This window comes from Panthera uncia, unplaced genomic scaffold (genome assembly GCF_023721935.1).
Source record: "Panthera uncia isolate 11264 unplaced genomic scaffold, Puncia_PCG_1.0 HiC_scaffold_1494, whole genome shotgun sequence".
In the NCBI taxonomy this organism is placed as follows: domain Eukaryota; kingdom Metazoa; phylum Chordata; class Mammalia; order Carnivora; family Felidae; genus Panthera; species Panthera uncia.
Window position 1 is genome coordinate 24,113 of NW_026058134.1, and position 16,565 is coordinate 40,677.

Sequence of the window (16,565 nt, forward strand, 5' to 3'; positions counted from 1 at the left end):
TGAACACATGAAACTTCATGTTGCCAAATACTATTTTATTTATGTGCCAAACTTTCATTAGTATATATTTCTGTTTCTTGTCATTTTTTAAAAAAGGTAGAGTTCATAAGTTTTCTTTAAAAAGAAATATATTTAAATCTATTTACCTAGCATTATTTAATACATGTACCACCTGAAAGAATTATTGTAAGATAAAGTAATAACTATTAAAATTCTTTTGGAAACACTAAAAAATACATGTAACATTAGAGAAATCAAATACTCTCCTAATGGTAGTACATTTTATTGGCACAAAATATTTTTAGTAATGTCAAAGATGACTCTTTTACATTTTAGGGCTGTGTTGTCAAAAACTATAGTCACTTTCCATGTGTGGCTATTTAATTTTCAAAGTAAATTAAGATTACTCAGTCATAGGAGCTATATTTCAAGTATTTAATAGCTACATAGAGCTCGTGGCTACAGTATGGGACAGTACGGCTACGACAAGTTTTCATTATCATAGAATGTTCTTTATGACAGCACTGTTTTAGAAGAATGTGCTTTTTACTTAGATTGACTTTAGCTTGTTCAAAAATAGCTCACTTGCCATTTCAAGAAAAACTATTAAGATGTGTGCGTATGTTTGTATATATGTTTTATTTATTTGAATGTGTCATAAGATTCTTTTACTTGTTAACCTATAGGTACAGCAAAGATAAAAGCTGAGAAACGTAAACAGCTTCATCCGTTTGACAACAAGTTTAAAGATAAGGAACTTGGAACTAGTATCAAGGATTTATTTGCTAATACTTGGGTAAAGTAAAATATTTTACATGAACAAGCCAATTAAGTTGACCTGTATATTTTCTAACAGTGGATTTAAAAGAATAACCGTAAAGTGTTCAACTTAAATCTGAGGGGGACTTAAGCCCTTAATTAACTTACTCATTTTACAGATAATGGCAAATAGGACCCACCTTACCTAAGTGACGTTTCCGGGAATGTGGCTAGTGTCAGAGGATGGTACTAGTTTTTTCCTTCTACCTTTTCTTTTAATTTTACTTTTGTATTATTTTGTGTTTGTTCTTTTCCTGAAGAAATACATAAGACTTATAGGTATTAACATCTTTTTATTATGTGTAAATGACTTAGAAGAGAACTCTAGAAGTTAACAAATATTCATGAAAACATCGTATTTTATGGAAATTATTTCATCTCAGTTTCAAATGGAGAAAAATTCTTTGCTTCTCTAGGTGAGAAACAAGGCCTACAATACAGACATAGTGGGTTTAATAAAAACAAACAAACTTCTAAGTAGTGATTCTACATTCAATTTGCTTTCTCTTCTCCTTTTCATAAGTATTCTTTATGTTGTGGGCAGAATTATATTGAGGATATATGGAAACTAACACCTATGCCTTTATGGAGCTTATATTCTTGTGTAGGTTTCAGATTTTTAAAAATACAGAGATTAGAGGTAGCTCAGGCTGTTAAGTGTCCAACTCTGGATTTTGGCTCAGGTCATGATCTCATGGTTCGTGAGTTCTAGCCCCATGTTGGGCTTTGTGCTGACAGTGCAAAGCCTGCTTGGGATTCTCTCTCTCTCCCTCCCTCTGCCCCTCCCCTGCTTGCACTCTCTTTCTCTTTCATAATAAATAAACATTAAAAAATACAGAGATTAAAAACAACTGATTGACAATTGTGTAGGGAAAATTCTACATAAAATGTACTTTAGTTATGGAGTAATAATGTAGGTTTCACTGAATGGGGAGCATTTAAATGGAATACCCTAAAGCAAGAGAAGTTATCCATGTGAAGAATGGTCATTAATAAAATTCCAGGCATAAAAGACACATGTGGAAACATCTTGGAGCAGCAAAGTTTTAAGAATGTTCAGTTCAGAGAAGCCTTGTGTATTTGGAGCATAGTTGCTTGGTGGGGAGAATGAACGAATAACAGGTTAGAGAGTAAGCAGAGGCTAGGTCACAAAGGTCCTTGTGGGGCATGGTAAGAACTTTAGATTTTGGTTTTAATGCAATAGGAAGTCACTCATATAGGTAAGGAAATAGTGTTTTAAGAACTTTAAAACATGACTTTGGGTAAAAAATGGATTACAGTGGGGTAAGAGTTGAAAAGGCAGTATGACTTGGGTGTTATAGGAGGTTTTCTCTGGGTATTATAAATAGTAATTTTTTTATTCATATGAGACCCAATTGTAAGAACCAATTAAAGAATTATTTGGCATTTATAAAATACGGGGCTACTGACAATGAATTGTGTATGAAGAAGAAAAAACCTTCCACAGGTCAACATGATTTGAGTTTCTGGGGCCTTAAAGAAAAGAAATTAAAGAGTGGCTCAGCTGATTAAGTATCTGACTTTGTTGGCTCAGGTCATGATCTCACAGTTTGTGGTTTTGAGTCCTGTGTTGGGCTCTGTGCTGACAGCTCGGAGCCTGGAGCCTGCTTCCAATTCTTTGTCTCCCCCTCTCTCTGCCCCTCCCCTGCTTGCAGTCTGCCTTTCTCTCTCTCTTAAAAATAAATATGCATTAATTTGTTTTTTTTTTATAAGAAAAGAAATTAAAGCCTAAAATATGGGGAAACAGATGTTCTAACAGATGTTCTAAAGCCTACATATGGACATGTAATATTAGGATCCAACAGAAAGCTTATGTATCTTATGCTCTTTCCTTTAACAATGTACCAGGCTGAGTTTCAGAAAGAAAACAGGGATAATGCGCCATACTTTAGGAAGCCTAGTAGATTACAAAAAATCCCACTGTTTGCCTTATTTCATGGGGTAGCACCTGCCAAAGCTCCGTTTCTTAGTAAAATGTAGCTACGGAGCAAGCCATGTTGGTGAAATTAAAGTAGGGCATGTCTTCCCTGATAATAATGGAGTCAGGCAGTGTTTTCTGCTAGGTTGGTGGTTAATTATGAGTCATTTAAGTAAGCAATGCAGCTTATTAAAGAATTCATGCAAGGAAGAGTGGAGTTGAGCAGTGGACAATGGCTATAACCCCTTATCAGGCAGGGGCTAGAGATGCTATGACTTTCTGGAAATGAGTAGAAAGTGGAACTAAAGGTGAGTTTATGCTTGCCTGTTGTAGATCTTTTAGGCAGAGAGATTTTCTTCAGTAGGGTCTATTACTTTTCATCTAAGCCCAAAAGTCAGATGAGATGCTAGAGATGCTGACCCCTGAGGAGTAGCATCCTATTCTCCTTTGGTAAAAAGTTTTAGAGAGAGCAAGCTCTATCCTTCTCTTTGTGCTCTATTGGTTATCCAAGAGGTAAAAGGCTAATGATACATCAGATCTCTCCTCATCCATAGGTTCTTATCTGTTAGTAGGCCTGACCACTAGTAGGACTACCCAGCAGGGATATTATATAGCACTCACTAATGGTGAGACCTAATGTAAATGTCCATATTTCTTTGATTCTAAGACACACTTTTTTCCTTTACATTTAAGCATATTTAAAATTGGGTTGGTATTAAATTGATGGAGCCTTGAAATAACTGTAAAGCAGCATGTGATTGTGACATAGTAGATATTGGCTAAGTAGATATTGGCTAAGTATGGGTTAAATGGTCATGGCCATTCATATTATCATTACCTTAAGTAAGTTATATACTTTAGTGGGACTGTCCATAGTAGGCGAAACCGCTGGGTTAACTCTTCAAAAAGATGATGCAGTATTTAAGCATTGAGTTATGAAGTCATTATATATCTAGAAAGAAACAACAACAGAATATAATTTTGATATTAGTAAAGCAAACATTTGATGTTGAACGAATGACCGCTAGTTCACATTTTCTTGCAAATAACATCCAAGTGTTTTATGAAACTTAAGTAAAGGAGTCCCATAAGTAGAGATAGCATTATTGTTCTCTTATTAAGAAAGCTGCTAAAGGAGATAGCATTATTGTTCTTATATTAAGATACCTGATAAAGGACTGCCTACCACGTGCCGAACTGTGCAACTGAGTCAGGAAAAATTGGCAAGTCCTTCTTAGTAGATCTAATATATTTCAAAAGCTGGTGAAACTAATATCTGCATAGTATAGGACTTTTCTTAAAGCATTGTATTGTTATGTCATTGGCAGTAATTTTTTTTTTCTTGGTGGTACATAAAATAATGGTGTTTCTTACTGTTGATAGTATCTTAGAGTCCATGAAATATGGTATTTTAACCTTTCTGAGCCTCTAAAAAACTGGTGCAATAATGGTACCTTCTTCATAGGAATGCAAGGTGTATAGATTACCACATAGCCCATAATAAAAACTCAATAAATACATAATAAATATGAATGCCTTCTTGAGATATTTCTGATTTTAGTTTAGGGAAGGAAAGTACACCAAAAATACAGGGGAAAACTTCTTAAGATTTTCTTTCTATCTTGATAAGAGTGGGTTATCAACTAGAAAATAAATTTAAAAGACTAATTGAAAAATTTGATGGAATAAATATCTATTGTTTTCCTGCATTACTAATCCTATAGTTCAATATTTCCTGGTTCATGAGACTTAATTGGTACTATTTGCTTGAAGTTCAATGTCTGTTTACAAGCTCCTAATATAAGAAATGACATAAAATAATTCCAGCAAGCAAATTATTCCAATCAGTGAAATGTATCACCATCATCATAAGACTACTAACAGCTAGTTAAAAAACACATCTCCTGATTTTCTAGACATAGATTTTTTAAACAAGTCTTTTTATCATAAATTTTAATTAAAAGCCAGAGAAGTGGCTATTTTTAGAATGAATTCTCTTTACTGTTACCTATTTCTTGCTGTTCCTTATTTATATATTTTAGAAAATTAATCAGTTAAGGAAACACAATAGTTTTATTCAAATGTTAGTAAAGATAATTTTAATTTACAAATAGAGGGGCGCCTGGGTGGCTCCGTCGGTTAAGCGTCCGACTTCAGCTCAGGTCACGATCTCGCGGTCTGTGAGTTCGAGCCCCGCGTCGGGCTCTGGGCTGATGGCTCAGAGCCTGGAGCCTGCTTCCGATTCTGTGTCTCCCTCTCTCTCTCTGCCCCTCCCCTGTTCATGCTCTGTCTCTCTCTCTCTGTCTCAAAAATGAATAAAATAAAAAAAAAATTACAAATAGAAAAAATGGGCATGAATAAAAGATAACAAGCTAAAATAGAGACAAAATACTTAACATTTTTATAAAGTTATAATATCCATGAGATGAAATGTTATAAATAAAAAGTCAATGGCATTAACTTGAAGAACAGAAAGAAAAATGACTAAGAGCAATAATAGTCTATAGATCTCAGAATATAATAGATTAGAAGTATATTTTAAAAGAATAAAAAGAGAAAGCTTGGAAATTAGGAAATAAGTCAGGGAAAAGAAAAAAATGAAATTAAGACTGGCTGGAAGCAGGTAAGGAATAAAATTTAAAAAAATTAATCTTTATTTTTGAGAGAGAGAGAGAGGGAGGGAGGGAGGGAGGAATAGAGAGAGAGGGAGACACAGAACCCAAAACAGGCTACAGGCTCTGAGCTGTCAGCACAGAGCTTGACTCAGGGCTCAAACTCATGAATTGTGATATCATGACCTGAGCCGAAGTTGGAGGCTTAACTGACTGAGCCACCCAGGCACCCCAAGGAATAAGATTTTATAGGAGAAAACTTTTTATTTTTTTATTTTTTTTATTTTTTTTTTTTAACGTTTATTTATTTTTGAGACAGAGAGAGACAGAGCATGAACGGGGGAGGGTCAGAGAGAGGGAGACACAGAATCTGAAACAGGCTCCAGGCTCTGAGCTGTCAGCACAGGGGCCCGATGCGGGGCTCGAACTCACGGACCGCGAGATCGTGACCTGAGCCGAAGTCGGCGCTCAACCGACGGAGCCACCCAGGCGCCCCAGGAGAAAACTTTTTAAATGTATGGAGTAGAGAGATCAGCACTTTTACCTTCTTTTTCTTCATCTCCTACCTAAAGTTTCACACCTTATTAACAGGGAAGACATTTACATACTAAAACTCCAGTGAACAAAGAAGTGTCAATGACTATCATGATAATAAAGAACTTTTTGAATGATAAAGACCAAACAAATATAAAGTGTTATTCATTGTTTGTATTTGACTGTAAGTGGATGACAGAATCTATCAAAGGAAGCTAGGATCCAAAGTATTTAGATATTATTCTATTGGTAGTCAAAATACTGAATTTCCTTGGAAAGCAAGTAAATTACTATTATAGATACTAAAATCAATTTACATTTGACATAAGTAACATAATTTTTAAAAATGTATTTATTGCTTATGTTTATGTCAGGACATAATATACTAGTTTCAGTCTCTGAGTTGTCTACTAGGTTTGACCAAATAAATTGGTGTGGAAGGAGAGTGAGTGAAATTTCAGGATAGAGGGCTGAAACATTTTTAAACTTGAAAAAAACAGCATTCTCTACATGAGATATTGTACTCTTATTGGCAGATTTAATAAAGATAAGCATTACTTTCTATGGCTAACTATAGATATTTCATCATAAGGAATGAAGACCAGAGCAAGGGAGAAGTTAAGTGATCAGTAAAACACTTGAGAAGTTCAAGGAAGTTTATTGGTGTCCTCTTCAGCTTATGTTTTCCTCCTATTTGCTTGTAGACACGAAGGCCTTTTATTGGCAAGATCATTGTTTCTTGTCATGCTGCCTTGATTAGGGTAGGAAGTAGATTAATGCTTTTACCACATAGAAGAAAAAGTTCCCCAATTAATTGGGACATTATACACCCCATCTCCAATGAACCTTGGTTGAGTCTTTAGGAACTCTTTCCTCTCTTGCATCATTGCTCTGCATTAGTTTCCTTGTTAACATTTCTTTCCACTGTTACTCGAGCCCTGTCCTGAACCTTAGTCTACTTGTCTGTGGCCACTCTTCCATATACTTTATATTTTGCTGATCCTGTCCTTATTTCAGACTCTAAGTACATTAAGGAGTACCTAGTCTAGTTTGAAATCATACCTCCCAGACCAACATGAACCTCCTCTGGTATGATAAAGACCTTGGTTTTAGACCAACTCTGTAATGGACTAGGGCTGAGAGCCACAGTACTACAAGATATGGCTGTTGCATAAAATTATCCACTACTGTAAAGAACTAATTTGATTTCTCCTTTTGTATATCAACATCTACCATAATTAAGCCTGAGTTTACTACATGAAATTCCTTGAATACTGATTTGTATGTCTGGCCTTTTTCTTTGCCTCCCATATTTATATTTAATAAAAGAATATTTATTTATTTATTTATTTATTTATTTATTTATTTATTTAAAAGGTAAGCCTGGACATTTTATTGGAAAGGTCCTTTGCATTCTGAGTGTTTGCTTGCTATGCTCACATGTTCTTTCTGAATAAAGCGCCCACAGCCCTTTCTGAAGAAACCCAGAAGTGTAGTGTTGTGCATTAATTGCCATGTTCTATATGATGTAGTTTAAATGTCCTAGTTAAAACTAGGTCTGAGATCAGCACTTGAGCCCAAGACAGCCATCTTTAGATTTCCCAAAAACTTATCAAATATCTTGAGAAAAATATCCAATCAGGAAACCTGCTATAAACTGACTAATTTCTCTTTCTTAAGAGAGTATAAATGGTCAGAAGGGAGCTTTAATAAATTGACATCAAGAAAATGAATGAGAAAAGGCCATTGAGACAGAGAAGCAAATGGAGAGAGAATATACTAAGTAGCTGTAATAGAAGTAGATATAGACACAATAAGCTGACAGAAAGAAACTGAGTATCTGGGCCTTTGAAGCAATTAAGACAAAGCAATGGAGACAAGATAAGCTGCTGTTTGAGTCTGAATGATGTTGTTTCTTTATGAGTGCTGAATTATTCAGCTACTTAGAAAGTGTTTTTGGCTTTCTCTCTTTACAGTGTAACATTATAATAAGTTTCATCAATTGGATTAAACTATGAGTCTGTTCATTTTAATTCTAAAGAGTCCAAACACAAAAATTATCTAGTACAGTGGTTCTTAGTGTGGGGCCTAGACCACCACCACCACCACCACCAACATCATCATCATCATCATCATCACCTGGGAATTTGTTAAAAATGCAAATTCTTAGGTCCTACTCCAGACCTACTGAAAGTAGGATCTGGCAATCTGTGTTTTATACCCTCCAAATGACTTAAAGCACACCATAGTTTGCAACAACAAATCTAATAATCTAGTGTGACCTTCTTATTTTATAACTTATGAAAATGATTTGTATTCTTTCCTGGGTACCTTCTATATGGCAGAAATTAAATTATTACATATATTCAATTCTCTTGATCACTTGGAGGTATAGATATTATCATTTCTATCTTATAGATGATGAACCAGTAATTTAAAGAGGATGAGTAATTTCTCCAAAGACATGTATATCTTTGGATACACATGCACACAGACAAAAGACACATAGGGTTGGCCGAATTGAAGTTAAAAATATAAAAACCTCTCAAAAAAAGAATATAAAAACCTCTCACATGCCTGACTCTAATGCCATTACTCTTGTGTACTCTTGTGTATTATAAAATACCGCCTAAAAATAAGATACGTAGAGACTGCTATTTGCTGATTATTGTTTCAAAAATCAATTGCAGAGCCAAGATAAAAGCTAGGTTTTCTGTTCCTTATTCTGCCTGTTATATCTAATACATACTACCATTTCTTATAAAACCATGGTATAGTCCAGTGGAATGGAAGATAGAACTCAATAACAGACTAATACATATAAGAACTTGCCATGCGATAGAATAGGCACTGCAGGGATAGTTGCTCAGTAGATGTGATGACAAGTTTGGTTCTCTGTGTGGTGAAATGAAGTTGGATTTCTATTTCATATCATACACATAGGTGATTTCTAGGTTAATAAAATGTGATTAGAAAAAAACAACACAGTTAACGCTAAACCGTGAAAGACATATCTTGTGACATAGAGGTAGGAAAGGTTAAACAAGTTTGCAGTATTGTAAAATACGAAGTAAAAATTTATGGATCAAAGATTTCGGTTCTATGAAGGAAACCGTAGACAATGTTAAAAGATGAGTGACAGTTCTTTCAACCCAACAAGAGATTGGTATTTAGAATGAACAAATTATTGGAAAATCTGTGTAGGAATTTCAGAAAGCCTAATAAAAATATGAATAGACAGTTTGCACACAGTAACAAATCCTAAATAGCTATGAATTACATGAAGAAATGCTCAATTGGATTTGAATTTAAGGAAGCATATTGTGGCACTGCTTCACATCCATCAGCATGGCTAAATTTTAAAAGCCAGCTAATAATATCAAGTGTTTGTGATTATGTGGGGTGTACCAGTTATCTACTGCTACATGACAAACCACCCCAAAACTTAGTGGCTTAAAATAATAAAACATGATTTTGTTCATTAATCAGCAGTTTTGTCAGGCCTTGCTCCTTTCAAATATACTTTTTTTAATGTTTATTTTTGAGAGAGAGAGAGAGACAGAGTGTGAGCAGGGGAGGAGCAGAGAGAGAGGGAGACACAAAATAGAAAACAGCATCCAGGATCTGAGCTGCCATCACAGATCCTGATGCAGGGCTGGAACTCACAACCTATGAGGTCATGACCTGAGCCTAAGTCAGCCCCTTAACCCACTGAGCCACTAAGGTACTCTATGGCTTATCCCTTTCAGATCGACTTGTCAGCTAAAGTAAAGTCTGGAAAATAAAATCGTCTGGAGGCTTATTTACTCAAATATTAGCTTTTGGTACTGGTTGTTTGCTGAAATACCCACAGATGGCCTCTCCATCTGATCTGGGCTTTCTTATAACATGGTGAAAGAGTTCCAAGGCCAGAGTCCTAAGAGAGTGGGAGTACATAGCAGAAGTCAGATTGTCATTTTATGACCCAACATCAGAAGTCATGCTGCATCACATGCTTTGTTGAGACAGTCATAAAGGACTTTTCCAAGGTCATTGCCTCCTGATGAGAGAATGGCAAAATTCTGGAAGGGAATGTGGAACTGAAAATATTGCTTTAATGGATTTTATAAAAAGTATAAGTTGCTACATGAAGAAAATAGAACTCTCTTACATTATGGTGGGATTGTTTTGGGAAAAAAATTCTAGAGAAATGATGTACTAAATGTCAATGCCCTAGCAATCCCGTTCTAGAGTATGTATTTCCAAAGGCGTTCTACCCTAGTCCTTGATGGTGCATGCACAGGGATGTTTAATGTAGCCTTGTTTGTGACAGTGGGAGTGGAACTGAGCCTAAGCATTTAATGCTGTGGGAGTGGATGAGTATGGTGGAATCACACTTTGTAAAGTTAGATAGCACTCAGAAGATGAGTTAAATTAATATACAGAATATGTTTAGATTAAAAAAGTGGTGTTTAGGACTAGAAAAAAAATTAAGTTATTTTAAGAATATACAAATAAAACACCACTGAAAATTTCAAAGATATGTACATATATAGGAAATACAGAAATCTGTTTGAAAATTAATACTTTAATGTTAATTATTGTCATGTTAATTACTATGTATAGTGTAGTAGTATGATAGGTAATAGTAAACCATGACTATACATCTTTGTCAGGTTTCTCAGTAAGTTCCAAAAAATTGACTAAAATGCAGAATTTAAATGACTTTACTCTGTATGGAATTCCCGGGAGTAAAATATTATAGAATCTTAATTGTGTGTAATACTAGTGATTTTACTTGAGTGTTGCTTAAATTATCTTTGTTTCATTTTTTAGTTAAGTAAAAAAATTTGTTAAGGAAAAAAAGTAGATAAAAGTAAAGGGACATTCTAGACATCTGGTTAATGGCATCTAGTTTCCCTTAAGTTTCCTAGCAAACGGCCAGACTTACAAATAAAAATTTTAGAGGTAGAATTACAAATAAAAATGGTTTAAACACTACATGTCTTTAACAGTATTTGTATACTGGTGAATTGCAAATTTATATATATATATATATGCACATTTTATATATATATGCAATATATATATGTATATTATATACGTATATATATTATACATATAATAATGCATTTCCAGTTTAGATTGTGAAAGGTAAAATTTTGTTGATTGCTCATTAACATATGAGTGAATAAATCTGTTTTTCTTTACCTAACAACATAAAATAATTTGAATATGACTTATTTCTATTTCAGGTTCTGATGAAGAATCCAGTATTTATATGCCTAGCTCTGACCAAAGCTTCAGAATCTTTAGTTCTTATTGGAGCTTCTGAATTTTTGCCTATATATATAGAAAATCAGTTTGTATTAACACGCACCACAGCAACTAAAATCGCAGGTAGACCTTTTCAGCTCATTGTATTCATTTTGAAGTTTTTATATAAAGTTTTCTTATATGCATTTAGGAAATATTTCAAATAAACATAAAGCAGGAGTAATAGCATTTACTCAAGTTTTATTTTATTTTATCTTATTTTTCTTTTCAGTGATTTTATGTATTACTCAGTGCTCATCAGAATAGTATACTCTTTTTTTAAAATTTTTTTTTAACGTTTATTTATTTTTGAGACAGAGAGAGACAGAGTATGAACGGGGGAGGGTCAGAGAGAGAGGGAGACACAGAATCTGAAACAGGCTCCAGGCTCTGAGCTGTCAGCACAGAGCCCAATGAGGGGCTTGAACTCACTGGCCGCAAGATCATGACCTGAGCCGAAGTTGGACGCTCAACCAACTGAGCCACTCAGGCGCCCCCGCAATAGTATACTCTTAATCCCCCTTTATTTCACTATGTTCCTCTCCCAACCTCTGGCAACCCCCAGCTTGGTATCTGTATTTAAAGTCTGGGGGTTTTTTTGTCCCTTTTGTACTTTGTTCATTTGTTTTGTTTCTTAAATTCCACGTATGAGTGAGATCTTATGGTATCTGTTTTCTCTGACTGACTTGCTTCACTTAGCATTATACCCTCAAGTTCCATCCATACTGTTGTGAGCAGCAAAATTTCATTCTTTTTTATGGCTGAGTAATATTCCATCATATTTCACATTCTATCACATCTTCTTTACCCATAGGGGCTGCATCTATAATTTGGTTTTGTAAATAATTCTGGAATAAACATAGGGAGGCGTATATCCTTTTGAATCAGTGTTTCTGTATTCTTTGGATAAATAGCCAGTAGTGGAATTACCTGATCATAAACTAATGCTAATTTTAATTTTTTGAAGACCTCAAAAAATACTGTCTTCCACAGTTGCTGCACCAGTTTTCATTCCCATCAACAGCATACACAGGTTCATTTTTGTTCCACATCTTTGCCAACACTTGTTATTTCTTGTGTTATTGATTCTAGCCATTATGACGGGTGTGGATTGATATCTGATTGTGGTTTTGATTTGCATTTCCCTGATGATGAGTGGTGTTGAACATCTTTTCATGTGTCTGAAATGTGTCTCTTGTAGGCAACATATAAGTGTTTTCTTGATAGATTCAGTCACACTGTGTCTTTTGATGGGAAAATTTAGACTATTTACATTTAAAGTAATTATTGATAGGTGGGGCATCCGGGTGGCTCAGTTGATTAAGCATCCAACTTTAGCTCAGGTCATGACCTCACAACTTGTGGGTTGGAGCCCCATGTCAGGCTGTGTGCTGACAGCTCAGAGCCTGGAGTCTGCTGTAGGTTCTGTGTCTCCCTCTCTCTCTGCCCCTCTCCTGCTCATGCTCTGTCTCTCTCAATCTCTCTCTCTCTCTCAAAAATAAATAAATATTAAAAAAATATTTTAAAAATTAAAAAAATAGGAGGTTCCGGAAGATGGCGGCGTAGGAGGACGCGGGGCTCACAACGCGTCCTGCCGATCACTTAGATTCCACCTACACCTGCCTAAAGAACCCAGAAAACCGCCAGAGGATTAGCAGAAGGGAGTCTCCGGAGTCAAGCGCAGACTAGAGGCCCACGGAAGAGGGTAGGAAGGGCGGTGAGGCGGTGCGCGCTCCACGGACTGGCGGGAGGGAGCCGGGGCGGAGGGGCGGCTCGCCGGCCAAGCAGAGCCCCCGAGTCTGGCTGGCAAAAGCGGAGGGGCCGGACAGACTGTGTTCCGACACCAAGCGCGACTTAGCGTCTGGGAGGTCATAAGTTAACAGCTCTGCTCGGAAAGCGGGAAGGCTGGAGGACAAAGGGAGGGAGAGCTGCTGAGCCCCCGGACGGCAGAGCTCAGCTTGGCGGGGAACAAAGGCGCCAGCGCCATCTCCCCCGCCCATCCCCCAGCCAAAATCCCAAAGGGAACCAGTTCCTGCCAGGGAACTTGCTCGCTCCGCGCAAACACCCAACTCTGTGCTTCTGCGGAGCCAAACCTCCGGCAGCGGATCTGACTCCCTCCCGCTGCCACAGGGCTCCTCCTGGAGTGGATCACCTAAGGAGAAGCGAGCTAAGCCTGCCCCTCCACCCCCCGTGCACCTTGCCTACCCACCCCAGCTAATCCGCCAGATCCCCAGCACCACAAGCCTGGCAGTGTGCAAGTAGCCCAGACGGGACACGCCACCCCACAGTGAATCCCGCCCCTAGGAGAAGGGAAGAGAAGGCACACACCAGTCTGACTGTGGCCCCAGCAGTGGGCTGGGGGCAGACATCAGGTCGGACTGCGGCCCCGCCCACTAACTCCAGTTATACACCACAGCACAGGGGAAGTGCCCTGCAGGTCCTCACCACGCAAGGGACTCTCCAAAATGACCAAACGGAAGAATTCCCCTCAGAAGAATCTCCAGGAAATAACAACAGCTAATGAACTGATCAAAAAGGATTTAAATAATATAACAGAAAGTGAATCTAGAATAATAGTCATAAAATTAATCGCTGGGCTTGAAAACAGTATACAGGACAGCAGAGAATCTCTTGCCACAAAGATCGAGGGACTAAGGAACAGTCACGAGGAGTTGAAAAACGCTTTAAACGAAATGCAAAACAAAATGGAATCCACGATGGCTCGGCTTGAAGAGGCAGAGGAGAGAATAGGTGAACTAGAAGATAAAGTTATGGAGAAAGAGGAAGCTGAAAGAAAGAGAGATAAAAAAATCCAGGAGTATGAGGGGAAAATTAGAGAACTAAGTGATACACTAAAAAAAAATAATATACGCATAATTGGTATCCCAGAGGAGGAAGAGAGAGGGAAAGGTGCTGAAGGGGTACTTGAACAAATTATAGCTGAGAACTTCCCTGAACTGGGGAAGGAAAAAGGCATTGAAATCCAAGAGGCACAGAGAACTCCCTTCAGACGTAACTTGAATCGATCTTCGGCACGACATATCATAGTGAAACTGGCAAAATACAAGGATAAAGAGAAAATTCTGAAAGCAGCAAGGGATAAACGTGCCCTCACTTATAAAGGGAGACCTATAAGACTCGTGACTGATCTCTCCTTTGAAACTTGGCAGGCCAGAAAGGCTTGGCACGATATCTACAGTGTGCTAAACAGAAAAAATATGCAGCCGAGAATCCTTTATCCAGCAAGTCTGTCATTTAGAATAGAAGGAGAGATAAAGGTCTTCCCAAACAAACAAAAACTGAAGGAATTTGTCACCACGAAACCAGCCCTACAAGAGATCCTAAGGGGGATCCTGTGAGACAAAGTACCAGAGACATCACTACAAGCATAAAACATACAGACATCACAATGACTCTAAACCCATATCTTTCTATAATAACACTGAATGTAAATGGATTAAATGCGCCAACTAAAAGACATAGGGTATCAGAATGGATAAAAAAACAAGACCCATCTATTTGCTGTCTACAAGAGACTCATTTTAGATCTGAGGACACCTTTAGATTGAGAGTGAGGGGATGGAGAACTATTTATCATGCTCCTGGAAGCCAAAAGAAAGCTGGGGTAGCCATACTTATATCAGACAAACTAGACTTTAAATTAAAGGCTGTAACAAGAGATGAAGAAGGGCATTATATAATAATCACAGGGTCTATCCACCAGGAAGAGCTAACTATTATAAATGTCTATGCGCCAAATACCCGAGCCCCCAGATATATAAAACAATTACTCATAAACATAAGCAACTTTATTGATAAGAGTGTGGTCATTGCAGGGGACTTTAACACCCCACTTACAGAAATGGATAGATCATCTAGACACACAGTCAATAAAGAAACAAGGGCCCTGAATGATACATTGGATCAGATGGACTTGACAGATATATTTAGAACTCTGCATCCCAAAGCAACAGAATATACTTTCTTCTCGAGTGCACATGGAACATTCTCCAAGATAGATCATATACTGGGTCACAAAACAGCCCTTCATAAGTTTACAAGAATTGAAATTATACCATGCATACTTTCAGACCACAATGCTATGAAGCTTGAAATCAACCACAGGAAAAAGTCTGGAAAACCTCCAAAAGCATGGAGGTTAAAGAACACCCTACTAACGAATGAGTGGGTCAACCAGGCAATTAGAGAAGAAATTAAAATATATATGGAAACAAACGAAAATGAAAATACAACAATCCAAACGCTTTGGGATGCAGCGAAGGCAGTCCTGAGAGGAAAATACATTGCAATCCAGGCCTATCTCAAGAAACAAGAAAAATCCCAAATACAAAATCTAACAGCACACCTAAAGGAAATAGAAGCAGAACAGCAAAGGCAGCCTAAACCCAGCAGAAGAAGAGAAATAATAAAGATCAGAGCAGAAATAAACAATATAGAATCTAAAAAAACTGTAGAGCAGATCAACGAAACCAAGAGTTGGTTTTTTGAAAAAATAAACAAAATTGACAAACCTCTAGCCAGGCTTCTCAAAAAGAAAAGGGAGATGACCCAAATAGATAAAATCATGAATGAAAATGGAATGATTACAACCAATCCCTCAGAGATACAAACAATTATCAGGGAATACTATGAAAAATTATATGCCAGCAAATTGGACAACCTGGAAGAAATGGACAAATTTCTAAACACCCACACTCTTCCAAAACTCAATCAGGAGGAAATAGAAAGCTTGAACAGACCCATCACCAGCGAAGAAATTGAATCGGTTATCAAAAATCTCCCAACAAATAAGAGTCCAGGACCAGATGGCTTCCCAGGGGAGTTCTACCAGACATTTAAAGCAGAGATAATACCTATCCTTCTCAAGCTATTCCAAGAAATAGAAAGGGAAGGAAAACTTCCAGACTCATTCTATGAAGCCAGTATTACTTTGATTCCTAAACCAGACAGAGACCCAGTAAAAAAAGAGAACTACAGGCCAATATCTCTGATGAATATGGATGCAAAAATTCTCAATAAGATACTAGCAAATCGAATTCAACAGCATATAAAAAGAATTATTCACCATGATCAAGTGGGATTCATTCCTGGGATGCAGGGCTGGTTCAACATTCGCAAATCGATCAACGTGATACATCACATTAACAAAAAAAAAGAGAAGAACCATATGATCCTGTCAATCGATGCAGAAAAGGCCTTTGACAAAATCCAGCACCCTTTCTTAATAAAAACCCTTGAGAAAGTCGGGATAGAAGGAACATACTTAAAGATCATAAAGGCCATTTATGAAAAGCCCACAGCTAACATCATCCTCAACGGGGAAAAACTGAGAGCTTTTTCCCTGA

At 37.1% G+C, this 16,565-nt stretch overlaps 1 protein-coding gene across 1 annotated transcript in view; it reads left to right on the top strand.

The window, feature by feature from the left end:
* The window catches only part of LOC125917109 (solute carrier organic anion transporter family member 6A1-like), a gene marked incomplete at its 3' end in the record, with an annotated part of 28,480 nt that extends 17,197 nt beyond the window's left edge, over positions 1 to 11,283 (top strand). The window contains exons 6-7 of the mRNA XM_049623370.1: positions 687 to 796; positions 11,139 to 11,283. Coding sequence (XP_049479327.1) covers positions 687 to 796; positions 11,139 to 11,283 — 255 coding nt within the window. The remainder of the gene's footprint in view (positions 1 to 686; positions 797 to 11,138) is intronic.
* Between the last annotated feature and the right edge of the window lie 5,282 nt (positions 11,284 to 16,565).